Here is an 18,414-nt window from a genome sequence, read left to right on the forward strand (position 1 = left end):
ATGGACAGCTCGTTGCCACGGTAACCCTGTTTTTAGTTGATGGTCGAGCTTTGATGCTAATAGTTAATTTTTGTATTTTAATAAGAAAAGGCAGAAAGTGATTTTATGTATTTGCATGCACTCCGGCCGTACGTTTTCTTCCGTATGTTTGAGCACTGTATAGTAGCTGTATAGTAGCTGTCTGAGGTGTAGGGTGAACTCCGCTCGATAGAGTAGAGACGCAGAGAGGACGAACCGACAACCAACAAGTGAATTATTTGATGTAATTACTGATATGGGATCCTTATTTTCTGAGTTCCTTTGTTTTCATAAATAAACACATAAACTGATGCACAGACTCGACTCTCATTCACACACTAAACGTTTCCTCAACACATTTCATTGTTGACTCTGTGTGTGTCACTGAGTCCAGATCCCATCCAGAGACTGACAGCACCAATGAATGTGTGTGAATCCAAACCTGGTTCAGGTTATGGGTCTGAGCCGTAGACCTGCATTGTTGTCCAAAGACTATTAAAAACCCAGCAGGTGCAGTGATTCAGTGATGGGAACCGTTCTGCATAATGTCTTTTGTACATTTGGCTTATCAAATGCATCACATCTGTATTTCCCAGTGTAAAAACGTGAGTAAAAGATTTTAGCTGGAACCTTCCTGCATGTTTCAGCCACTTTTATGCCTGAATTAGACCTGAGCTCTGACATTCAGCAGTTTCTATTCCCATATTGTGACTTGTGAGGCCAATGTGTTACTGTGGATGTCCATGGATGGCTTTGTGATTTTACACTGTCTGTGTTTTTTTTTTATCAGAATGAAGGAGGCGGCGGCTGCAGCAGGTGAGTGTCTTAAGTGTTTTGGTGGAGGAGCTCCTCTGGTATTTGTGCTTTAAGCTGATCCAGTTGGACTTGGGCTCAGTCTGTTACACCTGTACTGTAAATAAGTGTATGTTAGCAGCCACTCACAGGTAAATGTGTCCATTACATCAGGCCAGCAGACCCAGAACAAACTTCAGTATGTCATGGAGCCTGGTCTTTACTGCAGACCTGTTAAACAGGGACCTATTAGTCTGGGATTTTGGATTGGGTCTTGAAACCTGGACTTAATTCAGGACTTCCCAAGAAAAAAAAAATATTTGCTGTTTAAATCAGAATAAAAACCAAAATAAACACTGGCATTTACACCACAAACATTTTTAATCCAGATCCCCTCACACCCTAAACTGTGCTGAGGGTGCTGCAGTGGATTCTGGTCCCTGCAGTCCTCCTGTAGAAGCTGCTTGCAATGTTTCTTCTTCTCTGGGGGATTTCTCCTGTGTAAATATCTATTTAATTAATAACTTCTGGCAGGAATGGAACACAAACCTGAACTTCACAAGCTGGTGTTTTCTAACAATGTGGTGTGACTCAGTCCACAGGAAGAAGAAACACCAGACTACTAAATAAAAACCAGCAGTCACAGTTCAGGTGCTTCACACAGGAGATGCAGCGACTGGTGGCTGGTGAATGCTGAGATTTGGTGCTGATTTTAGGGACTCGGTCTCGTTACAGTTATTCCAGCTGTTTTCTGGTGTTTGAGTTAGCTGAACATGGGTGGTTCATCAGTGGTTCCTGGTGGTTCCTGGTGCTCCAAGGGGTCACAATAAATCTCAAATGGACATGAGATAAATAGCTTGATAGAAAACAAAGAATTAGATTAAGTTTATCACTTTTGTCTGATATTTTTGTTCTTACTGGACAGTTTCATTCAGAACCAACACATCTGAGGTTAAAATGGAAAATCTCTGACCTGGTTCTGGTCAAGATTCCAGTTTAACGGCTACATGACACTGCAAATCCTGGACCGTCCCTCAGAGTCCTCCAGGCCCCTATTGTCACGGACCAGTACGGCCTGGTTTCCGTAGCTGCTGTACCAGGCCGATTGGCTGCGGTTCAGGTAGGTGGAGGGGGGGGCTGCCTGCAGCTCCTGCTGCTGCTGCTGCCAGATCAGCAAGGACGTGTCCCGGTACCGCAGCCGAGCGTACGACTCTGACAAAGCCTTCTGTGCCAGGGGAACACGGCTGGGACCAGGACCGAGACCAGGAGGTTCTTCTAAGGCAGGTGGACCACAGTTCGACATGTTGGAGGTGTCAGCGCTCCATGAAGTGACCTGTTCTGGACAAGCTCAGGTCTGGTTCTAGCTCAATCATATTCAAAGACCAGACGAGTCCAGCTGATGATCTGACTCCTCAGCAGAACCTGAAGGAAGTCTGGAAATTAACCCTCAGTGACAGAATCCTGGTGGTGTTTGTTTTGTCACATTTTCCAGATTTAAATTTCGTACCACCTGATGGCTTTGGAAACATGCTCCCCACACGTTCTTGATTTTCCACGATGAGTCTCACGTCTGAGGAAAGTCCCGAGGACTCATGGGAGGCAGGGTCAGAGGAATCACCTGCAGTTAGAAATAATATAAGTCAACAAAGCATCAGGTCTGCAGCTGCACATGTTCACTCCTAACTGGATTTCTAAACATTGATAGATTATCAGTTACAGCCTATAAAGCCTTAGTAAATATTGATCAGGCCTGTTGGGGAAGCCAGAGTCTTAAAGTCACTCCTGTTTATTATGAACCCAGAGACTCATGTAGTCCCGGGTCAGCTCAGACTCACTTTTCTTTAGCCCGAGTTCCTCGTGTCCCTTCGGCTCCCGTAGTTGCCCTGGTTTTCTGGTCGTGCCGTTAATTACCGGAGGCCCGCTCACACAAGGCAGAGGAGCTAACAGCTGTTAGCCGCTCGGTCCCGTTAGCTCCTCTGATGAACAGGTAGTAACAGGTAACGCTGCTGCTGACGTCACTATACCGGGAGGTCACGCGGCAGAGGCGTCAGCGAGCTGCCACGTTTCACCGCGTTTCTTGTCTTTTCTCCGACGAGTTAGCCGCGTTAGCATCGTTAGCCCTCGCTGAAGCTGCAACCCATAGCAACGGTGTCTCTTAAAACCAGTCCGGGTAGCAACAAGCAGCAAAGTAACAAAGGTTCCTCTGACGTGGTTTTGTTTGTTTTTTCGCCGTTTGGTTTTAGTGAAACTAGTCCAACTTTACAGATAATAACTAACTGCAGTTTCAGTGTAAGTCTGAGGTTTCATTATGCTTTAGTTTGTGCAGAGGCACGCACCGGATTCTGACCTGATTTTTTCAGTATCTGATAAACTACTTTCATGTGTCTTGTCAAAGACTTCTGGGAGCTGTAGTCACTGTGTGTATTAGTTAAAAAGCTGAGTAGGGGGACACATCCTTTGGTCAGGAGCTTGGCTTAGATGGTTTGATGTAACAATGTTTCATAAATATAATGTAAGAAATCATGTAAAAAAAAAAAAAGTGTGGATTACCGGTGTCACTTCAGATGTTTCTGAAGAGGGTGGGTTTGTGTGCACAACTTAGGGACTAGTATTTAAGATTAAAAAAAATCCTGGTCTCCCTCCCCCTCTTGGTGTGTGTGTCTGTATTTAGCCTGGATCGGGTCCAGTTTGGTCTGGGTTAGCAGGCAGAATGTGAGCAGATGATATTCCATATGAACAACACACTCTGATTCAGTGAAGAGACTAAAACCCCAGTGATGTAACGTGTTGACCCAATCATCAGGTTATTGATGTCAGAGACGCAAAGATCTGAGCAGCAGAGAAATCCACACTTTGAATCCAGCAACACTGAGTGATTTGTATTGTGATTTGGTGCTATACAAATACATTTGAATTGAATTGGATATTAAATTTCCCATAATACATTTGGATTGTGAAAAATGTCCTAACTCATGGATGTCGCTGATGTCCCTCCACAATAAAGCTCCATCAATCCACTCAGAGGAAATAGAGGCTGCATGCAGAACCTCATTGAGAATCTTGCTGTTTCTAAGGTTCCTTCAGTATCACAGGGATCCAGGGAAAGTTGTCTGTGCACCCATGGGTTCACTGCAAACAGCAGCTGGTCAGTTGGTTTGTCTCTGTCCAGGTTTTGTCTGTAGCACAGGGACAGACCTGGATCGGTTTATGATCAGGCAAAGGGGAAACATTAACACATGCCTGTGCTCCCTCCATGTACTAAATATATGTAGATGTTCAGTACAGAGTTTGGGTTCGTTGTCCCTGGTTTCTGGTCTGACCTTTGACCCTCCTCTCTCTGCTGTCAGCTCTAATGAAAGAATAAAGTGGCTCCAAAACTTTAAACCTAAAATATAAATGTGTAAATGTTGAAATCTTAAATGTAATGTTACCTCAAAAATGTCCAATAATAATAATAATAGTTTGATATTTGGGCCCAAAGACCTTGTTTGTGCTTGAGAACTCTCACTTTTTAAAAACAATGATTTCTCAGGCCCAGTGATGCAGAGCTGTGCAGAAACCTAAACACACACTGTGTGTGTGTGTGTGTGTGTGTTCAGTGTTTTTCCAGGCGCTCTATGAACAGCTGATGGCAGAAGAAGAAGGCCAGCAGATCTATTTATAGCAGAGTCCCTCAGAGTCTCAGACCTGATCTGTCACAGTCCTGCATAGAGTCCCTCACACCGAGACACCTCCAACGTCTTTGTCATGCCCGGCAGTCAGGCCCGGTGCCGTACCAGAGACCGGAACAACGTCCTGAACCGGCCCGAGTTTCTGTCCCTGAACCAGCCCCCCCGCAGGGAGCAAATGGCGGGGGAAGGGCGGGCAGGTGGTGGTCCGAGGAGGGCTGCATTCAGACAGCAGAGTCAGCAGGAGGACACAGGACGGAGGTAGGAGTATCTGTCCACTGGTATTTACAGGTTGAGCAATCTGTCTCCAGGATTGAAGGTTTGAGTCTGTCAAATACAAACCAAACAGTTTATACATGCACCAACATGGTCCAGGACTGGGACTAGGACTGAGAGTATTAATTCATGTGATAAAACTTTTCCAGGAAAACGGGGAGTCAGAGGCAGTTGCTGGTTGTACAAACCTGCTGCACAGTCAGTTTTTACTGAGATTCATTATGATCCTGGACCTGTCCTGAAACTGATGGGTGTTTTCCTGTAAAAACCCCAGAGTCCTGTTGATCTGTAGAACTAGTTTTCAGGGCGTCTACAGACACATACTAGCATGTTTGTAAGTTTTAGCTCCTTTAAGAGTAAGTCCACAGTTTTCACACAGTCCTGAGAAACTGATGTTTCACAGATCCTGAGACTTTCATCTTCACACTTTATTCGATGATTGAGATAAAAAAAGAAGCAGTTCCAGTGAAGTACTTAACGTGGCACTAACACACTGCACTGGCGTCCATTGAATATCTGTGTAATACATGAATAAGTGGCCGATCCAGGTGGTGGAACAACCTGCATTGTCCTTATTCGTCATCGGGGGTCGGTTCAGCGCAGCTGCAACCTAATCCTAACCTAACCCAATCCAACCGTTGGACAAATGATGATGTTGTTCTTCACATGTCAGTTCAGTCTGTGCATGGTGGCAGTTTAGGAGCTCAGGGGGTTCACACCTGGTTCACACCTGGTCCATGTCCCTGACACACATGATGGGAAGGAACAGACACACTCAGCAGATCCATCTGAATGATCAGGGCCTGATTGCGCTGGGCTTAAGTTTTCTTTGGAGGAAAACAGGCATCGGACGGTTGGGAACGTTTCACCTACTCATATAGTAAAGTGTAATAAAAACTGTTGGCGTCACTGGTGAGACTTAGACCAGTGTGTGCAACTTAGGGGGCAACTTACATTTGGCAGCAAATTGAAAACATCAAGATGTATATACAGCTGTGGTTGAAACTCAGGTGAGGTCTCACTGCTGGAACTGTTCCTGTCTCTGTGTCTCCAGGGGGTCCAGGGACTCGGAAGGCAGCTCAGCCACTGATGGGGGGGCGAAGGAGGCGTCCCGCTGGCCTGAGCAGGACTGTATGCAGCTGAACCCTTCGTTTCGGGGTATCGCCATTAACTCTCTGCTGGCCATTGACATCAGCCTGTCAAAGCGCCTGGGCATGTGTGTGAGGCCCCACGGTCCCGGGGCCCCACTCCGTTCCATGGTGACCCTGCTGGCCCTCAGTGGCCACGCCCTCCCCTGGCTCTGCGGGACCCTGATTTGTCTGTGGAGGAGCAACACGCTGGCCGGACAGGAAGTTCTTGTTAATCTGCTGCTCGGTAAGAAACACGAAGGCCAGTCTTAGTCCTGGATCAGGGTCAGACCAAAGGTTCTGGGGCTTGTCTCCTGAGACAACACGGCATTTTTGTCCTTTATTTTGAAAAATGGACGGAAAGTGTTTCCTCTGACCTGACTCTGTGTCTGTGCAGCGCTGATCCTCGATCTGATGACGGTTGCAGGGATGCAGAAGTTGGTCAAACGCAGAGGACCATGGGATTTGCCTCCAGGGTTTCTGGACTACATTGCCATGGATATATATTCTTTCCCAGCAGCCCACGCCAGCCGAGCCGTCATGGTGTCCAAGTTCCTGCTGAACCACCTGGTGCTGGCGGTCAGTGGTTTGTTCTCTGTGGTTGTTAATGTGGTCAGACTGAGTCCAAACCTGAAAACAAAAAACAGGATTTGGTGACTTGAACAAGATCATTCAAGTTCCATGTTTTATGATGTTTGTGCGATATAAACGAATTCTTATTGCATTGCATTGTCAGATGTGATACAGCACCACCACTTAGCCAGTGGTCACTCATGGTACTGCAGCTAGAAAGGACCTGCACCTGTAATCTAGAAATCAGAGATCTCCACAATAAAACTGCGAAACTATCAACTGGAAATTGCTCAGCTCTTTGACCTCAGGTACATTCACGTCTCACCTGGCTGCACTGATGTACAGGTGTACTCCAGGACAGTGACATCACTTTTGGGTGTGGCTCAGACTCAGCGGGTCATTGCAGTCTGAGTTAAATTAATCTGGTTCAGATTAATGTGACAGATGTGGCCCTGCAGCCTCCATTGGAGAAAACAGTCGAGCTTTGTTATAAGGTCCTGCTTTCTTCCAGGTACCCCTGAGGATCCTGCTGTACCTGTGGGCGTTCCTGGTAGGCGTGTCCCGGGTCCTGCTGGGTAAACATCACCTGTCGGATGTGGGCTGTGGATTCGCTCTCGGCTTCCTGCACTTCAATCTAATGGAGTCTGTTTGGCTGGACTCAGCCACCTGCCAGACCCTCATTTCCATCGGCACTATGCGGTGGACTCTACTAATTTAGGACCCGTCTGGACTGGTTCATACTGGTTCGGATTGGAGTAAATCTACTACACACTGTCCTAGTCCAGTTTGGACTGGTTTGATTGGTCCTGTTGGATTCTTCTACCTGCTAAAATTTGCTGCTGCATTGATTTGAACTACTATGAACTGGTTTAGACCTGGTTTGGGTCAATTTGGACTGAATCAACAGCGAGGGACTGCAACAGACTGCTTTACTCCAGTCTGGATTGGTCTGTTACACTGGACATCAATTTAGAAAAATGGTTTGGATGAGTATCAGCTGGTTAAAATTATTGTAGTCATGTTTGACAAATTACATTTGCTCCAATGCGGTCTGGATTTGTCTGCCTGTTGGTCTGGTCCCATGTGGGCTGGTTTGGAATGATTCTGCTGTATCCTGGATCCTGCAAGACTTTGACCTGCAATGGACACTGGACTGAGATGGAATGCTTTAAGGCTGCTATAAATCGCTGTAGTCCACTTGGGACTAGTTTGGACTGGTCCTGCCACTCCCAGGACCTGCCTGGTTTGGTTGATGTGGTCACCTGAAGACTCTTAAGTGCGACAGAGCGATTTTATTTGTAGATGTGTGTGTGTGTGTGTGTGTGTGAGTGTGTGTGCGTGCCTGTAGCTGTCTCAGGTACAGGAAGTGTACCAGGAAATGTGTCAGATCTGACTTCCTTTCATTGGTTGCAGGTTGTTTGATTCTCATTGAGCAGCTGGAACAGTTTGCAGAACAGGTTTCGTTCTGACCCGGTTTTATTTCTGATGCAACAGAAACAAGACTATGTCAGTGACCGGCAGGTTTTCAGCCACTTAGTCCATATTTCACCTGTGACAAACTAAAAGTCCACTTACTGGTGTTTTTTGAGCCACTTCTCAGTGAATAAAGGATTTTCAGCTGCTTTTTCACAACAAAGCTCAGTCCAAATGAAAACAATAGAAGATGAATCAAAAACTACAGGATGAGGTGGGACGCAGTTCAATCAGAAATTAATTTCATGGTTTCTTTTGTAACATTTGACATTTCTCAATCATTTATGGACTAAATTTATCTTCGATGCACTGAGCTAAAAATCGAACAAAGCAAATAATCATCAAAAAGCAAATTCATGGAAAATTTTATTTAAAGCTGCTGCAAACAAAATGTCTTCAGTCTGTGTCGACTTCAACTGGACTTTTGCTGACGTATGTGGTTGAAAGCTCTGGATCAGGCCAGTACGTGGTCCTTGGTTTCTGTTGACGTCAGAGACGCGACGTTGTGCATCTCATGGAACATCTGCTTTCTCTGCCCGTTTCATATCGGGCCTCCAAAGTCTTTCTCTTTGAGCTGAAATCATTTCGAGTTTAAGGCTTTATTTTATAAGTTCTTCTTTCGGTGTCACAGGTTGTTTCTGCAGGTGTTGTACTGTCACAAAGTCTGGAAACCAAGTGTGACACATTTGGGAAGATCTGGTGTTGTGAGTAGAAAAGATGAATGTGTTCGATTCCTTTTTTGTGTGTGAGCAGCAGATAAAATAATGAAGTCTGAGGAACGTGAAGCTGTAAAGTGGAGACGAGTGTTGCAAAAAATCAGCACTTCTGTCTGAACTGTGAGGAAAAGTTGAAACTGAGTCTGTTTTAAGTGAATGAACAAGATTTTTGTGTGAGCTGAACCAGTTCGTTAATCTGTGCTGCAAACTGGACTAGTTGAATTTCTTTTTGGGACTAATAAAGTTTATCTCAGACTAACTGGATTTACTGCATAACTACGTCAGTACGATTCCACAGGCAAATCTTGTAATTTTACTGTACGACTTTGCTCAGTGACTCTGTGCAGCGCTGATCCTGGATGTGATGCAGATGTCGGCCAAACGACCACGGGATAAGCCTTCAGGGTTTCTGGACTACCTTGCCATGGTTACATATGTTTTCCCAGCAGCCTACGCAAGCCGAGCAGTCCAAGTTCCTGCTGAACCACCTGGTACTGATGGTCAGTGGTTTGTTCTCTGTGGTTGTTAATGTAGAGTTGGATCCATCTGATCCTGAAAAGGAACTAGAAGTTATCAGGTAAATGTAGAGCAGGAAAAAGGTTTGACTCTGACATGTAGTGAAGTCCAAGGATGAAGTAGTACTACATGGATGAAGTAGTACTACATGGAAATACTCAGATGTAAAGTACTAATACCTCAATAGACTGCAGTACTTGAATACAGACAGAAATGGTAAGTTGGTCTTTCTAAAGTTGTGAGGACCCTCAGTAAGTGATGGAATTCTAACGTGAGTCAGACAGTTCATAGTGAAAAATCTTTATTTACAAATAACAAACTGAAAAAACTTCCAACAATATTCATGATTTCATTGATCGATCAGCTGATCTGGAACAGATGTGATGAAGAGCTGCTGTTTGTTATTGTCTTCAGTCAGTGAATGCAGCACAGACACAAACACAGTTACTATGGCAACCCGATGACCTGGAGGAGAGTGAGCGCGTCCCAGTGAGTCACATGGCGTCATATCACCTGATAATTCAGTTTTTTTGCAGTTGCTGCAGTTTCTAATCTTGGATCCTAAAGTTCAGTTTTTTTTCAACCCAGATGCTATTCAATTGTTTTTTTTTTAAAGGGCCACTCCACATATTTTCCACATAGACTAAAGGTCTGTGATTTGAAGTCAGTAACCATCACGACCACAGCGAGCTCCTGTTTTTCCTGTGAACTGCCACTTAAAAACTTTTCCAGAGCCAGGTCCTTCTCACCAGGCATTAAAACACCATCCAGAACCAGGAAGTACCTTACATGTCCACTAACAAAAAGCACGTCAATAAATTAAGTCTCAGAAATGTTTTCTCTTTCATAAAAAAGTCTTTCAGAGAAGAAAAAATGGCCCCTGAACTACTGGAAGTCTTTTAATGTGAAAGATTTTTACATTGGCAGGAAACACAAAAATAAAAGATGGTAAAACATATTAAATAAAATTTGGGTTGAAAAACAGTGAACTGGTCCTTTAAATCCTCACTGCCTTAAACATTTTCTTTTACTTTTTATAACAAAATCCGACAAAAACGAATGATTTGTCTGTTTTTTAACTTGAGTTTGTTTTTTAAAGTGTGAACACAATGAAGAGGTGTCAGTCTGAAGCTGGGACACACTGGGACCTGGTCTGTGTAATAATCTGTGTGTTCTGTATGCGACTCAGACCAGAACGGGCTCCTTCCGTCTAACAGTCACTCTTCCACAGTTTGATGGTCTTGTCATTTTCCAGAGCGGCTGAAGCGATGATGTTTTCTGTCGGATGGCAGGCGGTCGAGATCACCACGTCTGCAGAGAGACAGAGGTTAGAGAGGACTACAACTTCCTCTGCTTCCTGTTAGCAAAACTTCAGACTCAAAATCTGTTCTGAGTCCCCAATGCAACTTCAGCTGATTCACCATTCGTTTACTTTAAGAGGAGACAAAGTCAGGGACTGGGAGACAGCCAGGATCGACAAGACTAATCTACAGACAAACAGAGTCTTGCTTGGAGGTTAAGGGCCATACCTGTGTGTCCTTGTAGTTTCTGAACAACCTCTTTGGTCTGAAGGTTCCAGATGTAAACCATGCTGTCCTCGGAGCCCGACACGATCCACTGAAACAAACAGGTCACAGGTTAGTCCACCAATAGTAGGACCTCAGAGACCAGTACAAGCCACTGAAACATGGTTTAGAGGATAAAGGCGCCATATGCATCATCTGCACTGGGCTTTTTTCAGTTTCAGTAAAATGTCTCTAAAGTGTCCTCACTGTCGGTCCTGGTTCTCTTACCTTCCCTCCTGTCACCGAGAAGTTGGCGAAGATGCAGTATTTCTCGTTTTTATGGCCAGTGTACGTCTTCAAACACTGACAACCAGGAGACACAGGAGATTAGACTACTGACAGACAGACAGACAGACAGTCAGTCAGACAGACAGACAGACAGATCACAGTCAGACAGACGGACAGATCACAGTCAGTCAGTCAGACAGACAGACGGACAGATCACAGTCAGTCAGACAGACAGACAATACCTTTCCCTTGCTGTAGTCCCAGAGCTTCAGGGTGCTGGAAACCACAGAACACAGTAAGTGAAACATCTGCAGTTGCAGCTGTTGGTTTCCTTTAAACTGGTGAAATTAACATGATACTAGTTGAGTTTTCTTGAGGGTAAAACTGATCCTGGCTCAGGTTTTATCATGCAGCTAAGAATTAATCTGGTTAATATTAAGAGTTTGAACAGTAAACCCAGTTAGCCCTGGTTTCCACAGAGTACCAGGTCACGGATCAGATGGGGGTACTGACTTGTCCAGAGTTGCAGCCAGGATGTATTTCCCGTTGGGGGAAAACTTGACAAAAGACACCGGAGGATTGTCGTCGTCTGAGGAGAGAGACTCGAATCACACGTCTGTCCACTGCACCTCCCCTTCTTCCTCTCTTACATCTGAGCTTCTAAAGGGATCTTCTGTAATATTCAGAGGTTCTACTCACCAATCAGAGTCTTCAGACACTGTCCTGACGCTGTGTCCCAGATACGACTGCAAACAGACCAACAGACCAGGCATGAGCAGAACAGAACTGTTAATACTAGGGTCTTTTAAGACCTTTTCACACGATACAATGACGATTTATAGACTGTCATGGGGTTTCGGTCTGCAGCGTGTGTGTTCAGGTGTTTGTGTTCGCGACGTACCACAGTCCGTCATAGCTGCTGGAGACGATGAGCGAGCCGTCTCTGTTAAAGTGAACCTGGTAACACACACATGGGGTCAAAGGTTATAGGTCGGGACTCCTTATGTCAGCAGGGCCCTGTTGTGTTGTGTTCACTGCCCTCAATAACGAACCAATACCAGGTTAACAGAATACAGTGGAATGTGGGAATCGCTCCTTGTGTGGCAGGGTCAGGGGTCAGGACTTACTGCAGACACAGGGTCAGAGTGAGCTGGCAGAGTCTTCAGACACTTTCCAGTTTTCACATCCCAGATACGAACGCTCTCGTCAAACTGCAGACAGGGAGACAGGTTTAACAGAACATTTCCACAGACTACGTGTATCAGACTGCAGAGGTGAAGCAGCATACCGATCCTGACACCACCAGGTTGGACTGAGGGTTGAAGTTGCAGCAGAAGACGTAGTTACTGTGGCCCTTCAGAGTCTTCAGACACTTCCCCTGAAAACAGACAAAGACAGTGACTGACCCTGGCTCTGGGGCGCAGAATCACTCTGAGCTGTGTTGTTGTTGTGGTGCTGTGTTAATGTCTGCTCTTCATGTCAGGTGGTAGTGAAGAGTTTGGAGTCTGAACCACACAGACAAGACACAACATCTGACAGCCTGGACTCACAGCTCAGCTCCGTCTGGCTTGACCACAGAATTCATGTGGCACACGGTGCAGTCAAACCTTCAGTTTGATGCAGTGTGAATAAAGTCAGAGGTCAAAACTGCTGAGAGACCATGAATTCCAAACAGTGGATTTAGTGACGGTGCCTTACAGAGTTGTTGTCCCAGATCTTGAGTGTTTTGTCATCAGAGGCAGAAACCAGCAGGTTGGAATCTGAAGACCAGGATACATCAGAAATCCCCTAGACACATAGAAATGCACAGAACCAGGATCAAAACCAGAACAAGTATAAACATGGACTAGATCCCAACCAGGACCAGTACTGTGGTGTCTCACCAGTTTGTGCCCAACAATGGATTTCTCAAACTTTCCGTCGTACGCTCCCCAAATCTTTATCAGCTTATCAGCAGCTGCAAAGAGAAGTTACTATGGTTACTGCATCATCACAGCATGGACCGCTGAATTCATCAGTGGACTTCAGTTTACAGTTCATCTGACATGCAAAACCTTTAAACAATAGTCAGATTTGAGCAGAACTAATTTGTTTTCAGAGTGTCCCTGAACGCACCACCAGGAAGACTGATTTTAACACATTGACAGAACAAGAAGAGAAGTTTCTGATCCTTCAACATGTGTCCTGCTTTTTCCTTCTAGGAACTTTCTCAGACTTTTTGCCACGTTCCAGTTTTCCTCAGCAGATGCTGGCTGCTTGTCGTGTGTGTGTGTGTGCGTGAGAGAGAGAGTGATTTCTTACAGGAGCTGGCCAGCCACTCTCCATTGGGGCTAAACTTCACAGAGGAAACAGCCTTCGTGTGTCCAGCCAGGGTGAACTTCACTGTGTAGTTCGGTTTGGCTGGATTAGACTGGAAACATGACGTGACATATAAATGACAGGTTGTTATTGTTATTAGCTCAGTAACAACCAGCAGATAGACAGATCGTTGAGCAACTAAAGCTTTTATCTGCTTGTTATTTATGTGTTTCCGTTTCATTAGACACATGCAGGGTAACAATAATGTTAAATGTGTCATTGAATGCGGCATTCACGTTAACGGCCGTAACGTTAGTAAAAACGGTTCGCTTACACCAACAGGACGATTTTACCCACGATGGATAACCGAAGTCTGGGCCTCCGTCAGTCTGTCTGACTCACCTTAGTGCCGGATCCAGAGGAGGATGAAGGCTGTTTGGCGTTTTCTGTCTCTGGCTTCTTCTCCTCTGTCGCCATGTTGTCCCAGTCTGTTAGCTTCTGTTTGTTTTGGTTCTGGAGCGGAGCTAACGCTAGCACCCGATGCTAACAGCGAGTTAACTGAAGCCTGTGCAGTCGGCGCTGGTTCCGGGCTCGAGTTGTACTTTGTTAACGACCTGAACCCGGTCTGAACAAGGTCTCAGCAGGCACAGATTGGTTGCCCAACCGGACCTTTACAGCAGTAGACGGAGATTAGCCAGTTAGCTCCTGCTAAGTACAGAACCACAATGTGGTGAAGTGCACATAGCTGTGACTGCGCATGCGTATAAAACAATACGGCGAGTGAAGAAGGACAAAACACGCTTATACTAATTATAGTGTATTTAAAAATAAAACATTCAGCAAGAATGAAAGGAAAGGTGGACAAGACAGTGGTGAGACCAGCAATGTTGTCTGGTTTAGAGACAGTGGCACTGAGACAAAGACAGGAGGCAGAGCTGGAGGTAGCAGAGCTGAAGATGTTGAGGTTCTCTCTGGGAGTGACGAGGATGGATAGGATCAGGAATGAGGACATCAGAGGGACAGCTCATGTTAGATGGTTTGGAGAAAAAGCCAGGGAAGCCAGATTGAGATGGTTTGGACATGTTCAGAGGAGGGACAGTGAATACATTGGTAAAAGGATGCTGAGGTTAGAGCTGCCAGGAAGGAGGCCTAGAGGAAGACCAAAGAGGAGGTTCTTGGATGTAGTGAAGGAGGACATGAGGATAGTTGGTGTGGGTGAGGAGGATACAGAGGATAGGGTTAAATGGAGGCAGATGATTGGCTGTGGAGACCCCTGAAGGGACCAGCCGAAAGGAGAAGATGATGTATTTTTTGGAGACCGGTCGTATTTTATAGGACCATTCTGATTTTATTGGACCAGTTGTATTTTAGCGAAACAGTCATATTTTTCAGAGTCCAGTCGTATATTTCTTAGAATAGTCGTATATTTCAGGGACCAGTCATATTTTTGAGATGTAATTTTCAGATACCAGTCATATTTTATTGGACCAGATGTATTTTTCTGAGACCAGTCGTGTTTTATTGGACCAATCGTATTTTATCAGACCAGTCGTATTTTATCAGACCAGTCGTATTTTATCAGACCAGTCGTATTTTAGCAGAACAGTCGTATTTTTCAGAGTCCAGACGTATTTTTCTTAGAATGGTCGTATATTTCAGGGACCAGTCATATTTTTCAGAGCCCAGATGTAATTTTCAGATACCAGTCGTACTTTATTGGACCAGATGTATTTTATTTAACCAGTCATATGTGTGAAGCAGTGGGGATGAGAATCAGCAACGCCAAATCCAAGGCCATGGTTCTCAACTGGACAAAGGCTGGCAAAGGATGGCTCGCCATCTCCAGGTCCGGGGAGAGATCCTACCTCAGGTGGAGGAGTTTCAGTATCTCAGGATCTTGTTCTCAAGTGAGGGAAGGACGGAGCGTGAGATTGAGACAGATCGTTGCATCGGCAGCAGCAATGTGGTCGATTCTCATTTCCAGGTCCAGACATACATTTCAGGGAGCAGACATGTTTTTTAAAGACAGGGAGCACACCCTGTCTGCTTTCTATTAAGTCATTTTCATCATGGAAAAAATTAAACAAGAATTTAGCAGTTAAAATCACATTTCTAAACCATTCAGAAAGGGTCGATCCCACAAGGACTGTCCCAGTCATGGGGCCCCACCATGTATTAAAAACAGGTATTTGTGTGTGTGTGTGTGTGTACTTTATACAAACTGCAACAACCAACAAGAGGACTTCATGGCATGTGCTTTAACTGTACTTTGTTTACTGCAAACTTTAGCTTGCTGACCGTCTTAAACGCTGAACATTAAACCTGCTAAATGTTCATGTCAGCATTGTCACCCCACCTGTTTTCACCTGCTCACAGCTGACCAGTGAATGAGGTGATGTCAGAGTGTTTCATAGGCCTGTATAATTAAATATCAGATAGGGTTTCCATGAATCTGTTTTGGGTTGGGTCTCTGATTACTTCCTGTTCAAGCTAGCTGTGATGTCATAAATAGTGCAGGTACGTCCAGGTGTTAGATTAGACCTAACGTCACTAAGAAACTGTACACAGATCAACAACAACAAACACTGCAGGGAGGATTTACTCAAATAACATCTACTTCATAATTCCAGTGCTGGTCCAGGATCAGGCCTCAGTGCCCCTGCAGAGGAAGCCAGAAGCTGATGATGACTCCGCTCAGCGACCCTGCCCACCGCTTCCCAACGTTACACAGTGACCAATCACAGCAGGTGATTGAGACTCCAGGAAGTTCAGCCTGCTGACAGTGACGAGATGTTGCACAACCCCGAGACAAAACCAGGTCCAGAGACTCTACAGGTACACAGAGACAAGATACCAGGTCCAGAGACTACAGGTACACAGAGACATGATACCAGGTCCAGAGATGCTACAGGTTCACAGAGACTCTACAGGTACACAGAGACATGATACCAGGTCCAGAGATGCTACGGAGACACGATAGCAGGTCCGGAGACTCTACAGGTACACAGAGACACGATAGCAGGTCCGGAGACTCTACAGGTACACAGAGACACGATAGCAGGTCCGGAGACTCTACAGGTACACAGAGACACGATAGCAGGTCCGGAGACTCTACAGGTACACAGAGACACGATAGCAGGTCCGGACACTCTACAGGTACACTCAGACAAGACCTGGTCCAGAGACGCTACAGGTACACAGAGACAAGACCTGGTCCAGAGACTACAGTACATGATGATGATGGTGATGAGGAAGATGATGAAAATACTGACGGCTGTATGTTGTGATGCAGGATCGCAGTTTGAACCCTTTCTCTGTTTGACTGCAGTTGATGATTTCTGGTTTTCTGCAGCCCAGCTCCACGTAGCCTCGAAGCCCCTCTCCTCTAACATTACAGCCAAAACACTGCAGATATGCTGCTACACACACACACACACACAGGAAGAACCATGTGAGCCAGGTCAGCGGTGTGGCTCCCTGCTGTGTTTTTAATAGTTTTTGGACAACAATGGAGGTCTACGGCACAGACTGATAAGCTGAACCAGGTTCTGGATTCAACATTACGCTGAGGACACCACATTCATTGGTGCTGTCGGGATCTGGACTCAGTAACACACACAGAAATTACTAAATCACTGCCTTTAAACATGTTTGGACCATGTGACATGTGACCTGGTTCTTCAGAAGAGACCTTTAGTTTGAAACTGTAAAGGTCAGAGGTCATCGCTCTGTTGTTCATGCTAAAACTGAATCAAATTAACATTTAGACTGAGAACAGCTGCAGGTCACAAATTTTAAAAAGCCCGACAAAGTGACAAAATCAGAGTTGGACTCTGTACAAACTAGTGATCGAACTGTACTCTCTCCAGTTCTGGAGAACATCTTTAAACAGCTTCTACATGACTGAAAAACCACACTCATGCAATGATTTTAAAAAGAAAGACAACACTGTATATACACCAACACATCTCTTTATATTTCTGACAAATTATAACCACATCATGGAATTGAAACCACACAGAAACTGAATTAGAGCTGATCAGAACAGGAAATGTGAGTCTTACCTTGCAGACAGGTGAGCGACAGAGCAGCGACACAGCAGACGAGCAGCTCACAGGGCGACATGATGGCACACAGCTGAGCCTGGAGCCTGCAGACAAAACTCAGGGTGACGCCACGCCACATGGTCTCAGTGTTTACATGGAGCTAACCAACCAGGTTAAGTATGAACAGGATATCAGAGAAAAGTAAGACAACTAACCAGCTGTTTGAAGAACTGGCCTCGTAACTAAAACAAAAATAAACAAAGATCAACTGAAAGTTAAAATTAATTTCAACTTAACCTGTTTCAATTCAATTCAATTTTATTTGTATAGCGCCAAATCACAATACAAATCATCTCAAGGCACTTTACAAAAACTAAAACTAAAAACCCAACAATTCCCTTATGAGCAGCACTTGGCGACAGTGGAGAGGAAAAACTCCCTTTAACGGAAGAAAAAACCTCCAGCAGAACCGGGCTCAGTTTGGGCGGCCATCTGCCTCGACCGGTTGGGGTGAGTGGATAGAGCAGAGAGAAAAGAACAGCAACAATAAACAACAAATAGACACTGCAGGTTGGTGGGGCCAGTAACTGCACATCAGCGATAAACAGCTCCAGGACCAGGGACACCTGCAGAAGGTACAGAGAGAGAGAGAGAGAGAGAGAGGGAGGGAGAGAGCACAAACTAGGGGAGAGAGAGAGCACAAGGTTAGTAACATTCAATGCTGTTTCACTGATGTGTCATAACCGGTGGGCAACTCAGAAGGCCGTAAGGTAGTCCGGACATCCACCTTCCTAGGGGATCCTGAGTCATTCCTAGGCCAGTTGAGATATATAATCTCTACTGTGCCTTCTGGGTTTGGCTCCTACCAGTTGGATGCGCCCAGGAAACTTCCAATGGAAGTCATCCAGGAGGCATCCTAATCGGGTGCCCGAACCACCTCATCTGGCTTCTTTTGACATGAAGGATCAGTGGTTCTACTCCATGCTCCATTCAGATGTCAGAGCTCCATCCTCTGTGCTTCTTCACCAGGACGGTCCTGAACAACACACCAATCTGTCAATCACCTGCTCCAGAGAGCAGTCCACGATTTTACAGCAGAGAACCTCGGCCTCAGACTT

The 18,414-nt window shown here is 45.3% G+C and overlaps 4 protein-coding genes across 6 annotated transcripts; 1 reads left to right on the plus strand and 3 right to left on the minus strand.

Moving 5' to 3' along the window:
• Positions 1-693: 693 nt before the first annotated feature.
• Positions 694-2,987, minus strand: brd3os (BRD3 opposite strand). Of its 3 annotated transcripts, none has more exons than XM_026322405.2 (3): positions 2,646-2,987; positions 2,321-2,428; positions 694-2,232 (listed from the first exon to the last, which is right to left on the minus strand). In XM_026322405.2, exon 3 carries the CDS (start codon positions 2,111-2,113, stop codon positions 1,814-1,816), a length of 300 nt encoding a protein of 99 aa, XP_026178190.1. In that variant the 5' UTR covers positions 2,114-2,232; positions 2,321-2,428; positions 2,646-2,987; the 3' UTR covers positions 694-1,813. The 3 variants fall into 3 exon arrangements, with proteins under 3 accessions (XP_026178190.1, XP_026178188.1, XP_026178187.1); XM_026322403.1 differs by having other exon boundaries at positions 694-1,666; positions 1,784-2,428; positions 2,646-2,986; XM_026322402.2 differs by having other exon boundaries at positions 694-2,428.
• A 1,570-nt stretch (positions 2,988-4,557) lies between these two features.
• LOC113139299 (inactive phospholipid phosphatase 7-like) lies at positions 4,558-8,907 on the plus strand. The gene is made up of 4 exons (XM_026322401.1): positions 4,558-4,739; positions 5,809-6,128; positions 6,279-6,460; positions 6,966-8,907. Exons 1-4 carry the CDS (start codon positions 4,558-4,560, stop codon positions 7,170-7,172), a joined length of 891 nt encoding a protein of 296 aa, XP_026178186.1. The 3' UTR covers positions 7,173-8,907.
• Positions 8,908-10,244: 1,337 nt separating this feature from the next.
• LOC113139355 (WD repeat-containing protein 5-like) lies at positions 10,245-13,996 on the minus strand. Its single transcript, XM_026322502.1, has 13 exons — positions 13,653-13,996; positions 13,254-13,362; positions 12,836-12,909; positions 12,651-12,740; positions 12,241-12,330; positions 12,080-12,163; positions 11,854-11,909; positions 11,652-11,698; positions 11,466-11,541; positions 11,195-11,228; positions 10,953-11,027; positions 10,689-10,776; positions 10,245-10,470 (listed from the first exon to the last, which is right to left on the minus strand). The coding sequence occupies exons 1-13, from the start codon at positions 13,725-13,727 to the stop codon at positions 10,370-10,372; spliced, it is 999 nt and encodes a 332-aa protein (XP_026178287.1). The 5' UTR covers positions 13,728-13,996; the 3' UTR covers positions 10,245-10,369.
• A 1,904-nt stretch (positions 13,997-15,900) lies between these two features.
• LOC113138612 (uncharacterized) lies at positions 15,901-17,582 on the minus strand. Its single transcript, XM_026321175.2, has 4 exons — positions 17,315-17,582; positions 16,523-16,669; positions 16,200-16,361; positions 15,901-16,079 (listed from the first exon to the last, which is right to left on the minus strand). Exons 1-4 carry the CDS (start codon positions 17,433-17,435, stop codon positions 15,901-15,903), a joined length of 609 nt encoding a protein of 202 aa, XP_026176960.1. The 5' UTR covers positions 17,436-17,582.
• Between the last annotated feature and the right edge of the window lie 832 nt (positions 17,583-18,414).

The sequence above is a fragment of the Mastacembelus armatus genome, chromosome 9 (assembly GCF_900324485.2).
Source record: "Mastacembelus armatus chromosome 9, fMasArm1.2, whole genome shotgun sequence".
NCBI classification, from domain to species: domain Eukaryota; kingdom Metazoa; phylum Chordata; class Actinopteri; order Synbranchiformes; family Mastacembelidae; genus Mastacembelus; species Mastacembelus armatus.

Excerpts from the sequence above, each read along its gene's own strand:
- brd3os (XM_026322405.2), bottom strand. The coding sequence starts at position 2,113 with ATGTCGAACTGTGGTCCACCTGCCTTAGAAGAACCTCCTGGTCTCGGT.
- LOC113139299 (XM_026322401.1), top strand. The coding sequence starts at position 4,558 with ATGCCCGGCAGTCAGGCCCGGTGCCGTACCAGAGACCGGAACAACGTC. Across the intron at positions 4,740-5,808 it reads CAGGAGGACACAGGACGGAG|GGGGTCCAGGGACTCGGAAG; the intron begins GTAGGAGTATCT and ends CTGTGTCTCCAG. Across the intron at positions 6,461-6,965 it reads TGAACCACCTGGTGCTGGCG|GTACCCCTGAGGATCCTGCT; the intron begins GTCAGTGGTTTG and ends GCTTTCTTCCAG.
- LOC113139355 (XM_026322502.1), bottom strand. The coding sequence starts at position 13,727 with ATGGCGACAGAGGAGAAGAAGCCAGAGACAGAAAACGCCAAACAGCCT. Across the intron at positions 11,910-12,079 it reads ACTCTGACCCTGTGTCTGCA|GTTCACTTTAACAGAGACGG; the intron begins GTAAGTCCTGAC and ends GTGTGTTACCAG. Across the intron at positions 10,471-10,688 it reads GAAACTACAAGGACACACAG|ACGTGGTGATCTCGACCGCC; the intron begins GTATGGCCCTTA and ends GTCTCTCTGCAG.
- LOC113138612 (XM_026321175.2), bottom strand. The coding sequence starts at position 17,435 with ATGTGGCGTGGCGTCACCCTGAGTTTTGTCTGCAGGCTCCAGGCTCAG. Across the intron at positions 16,362-16,522 it reads CTGCATCACAACATACAGCC|AGTCTCCGGACCTGCTATCG; the intron begins GTCAGTATTTTC and ends GTGTACCTGTAG. Across the intron at positions 16,080-16,199 it reads CCGTAGCATCTCTGGACCTG|AGTCTCTGGACCTGGTTTTG; the intron begins GTATCATGTCTC and ends GTGTACCTGTAG.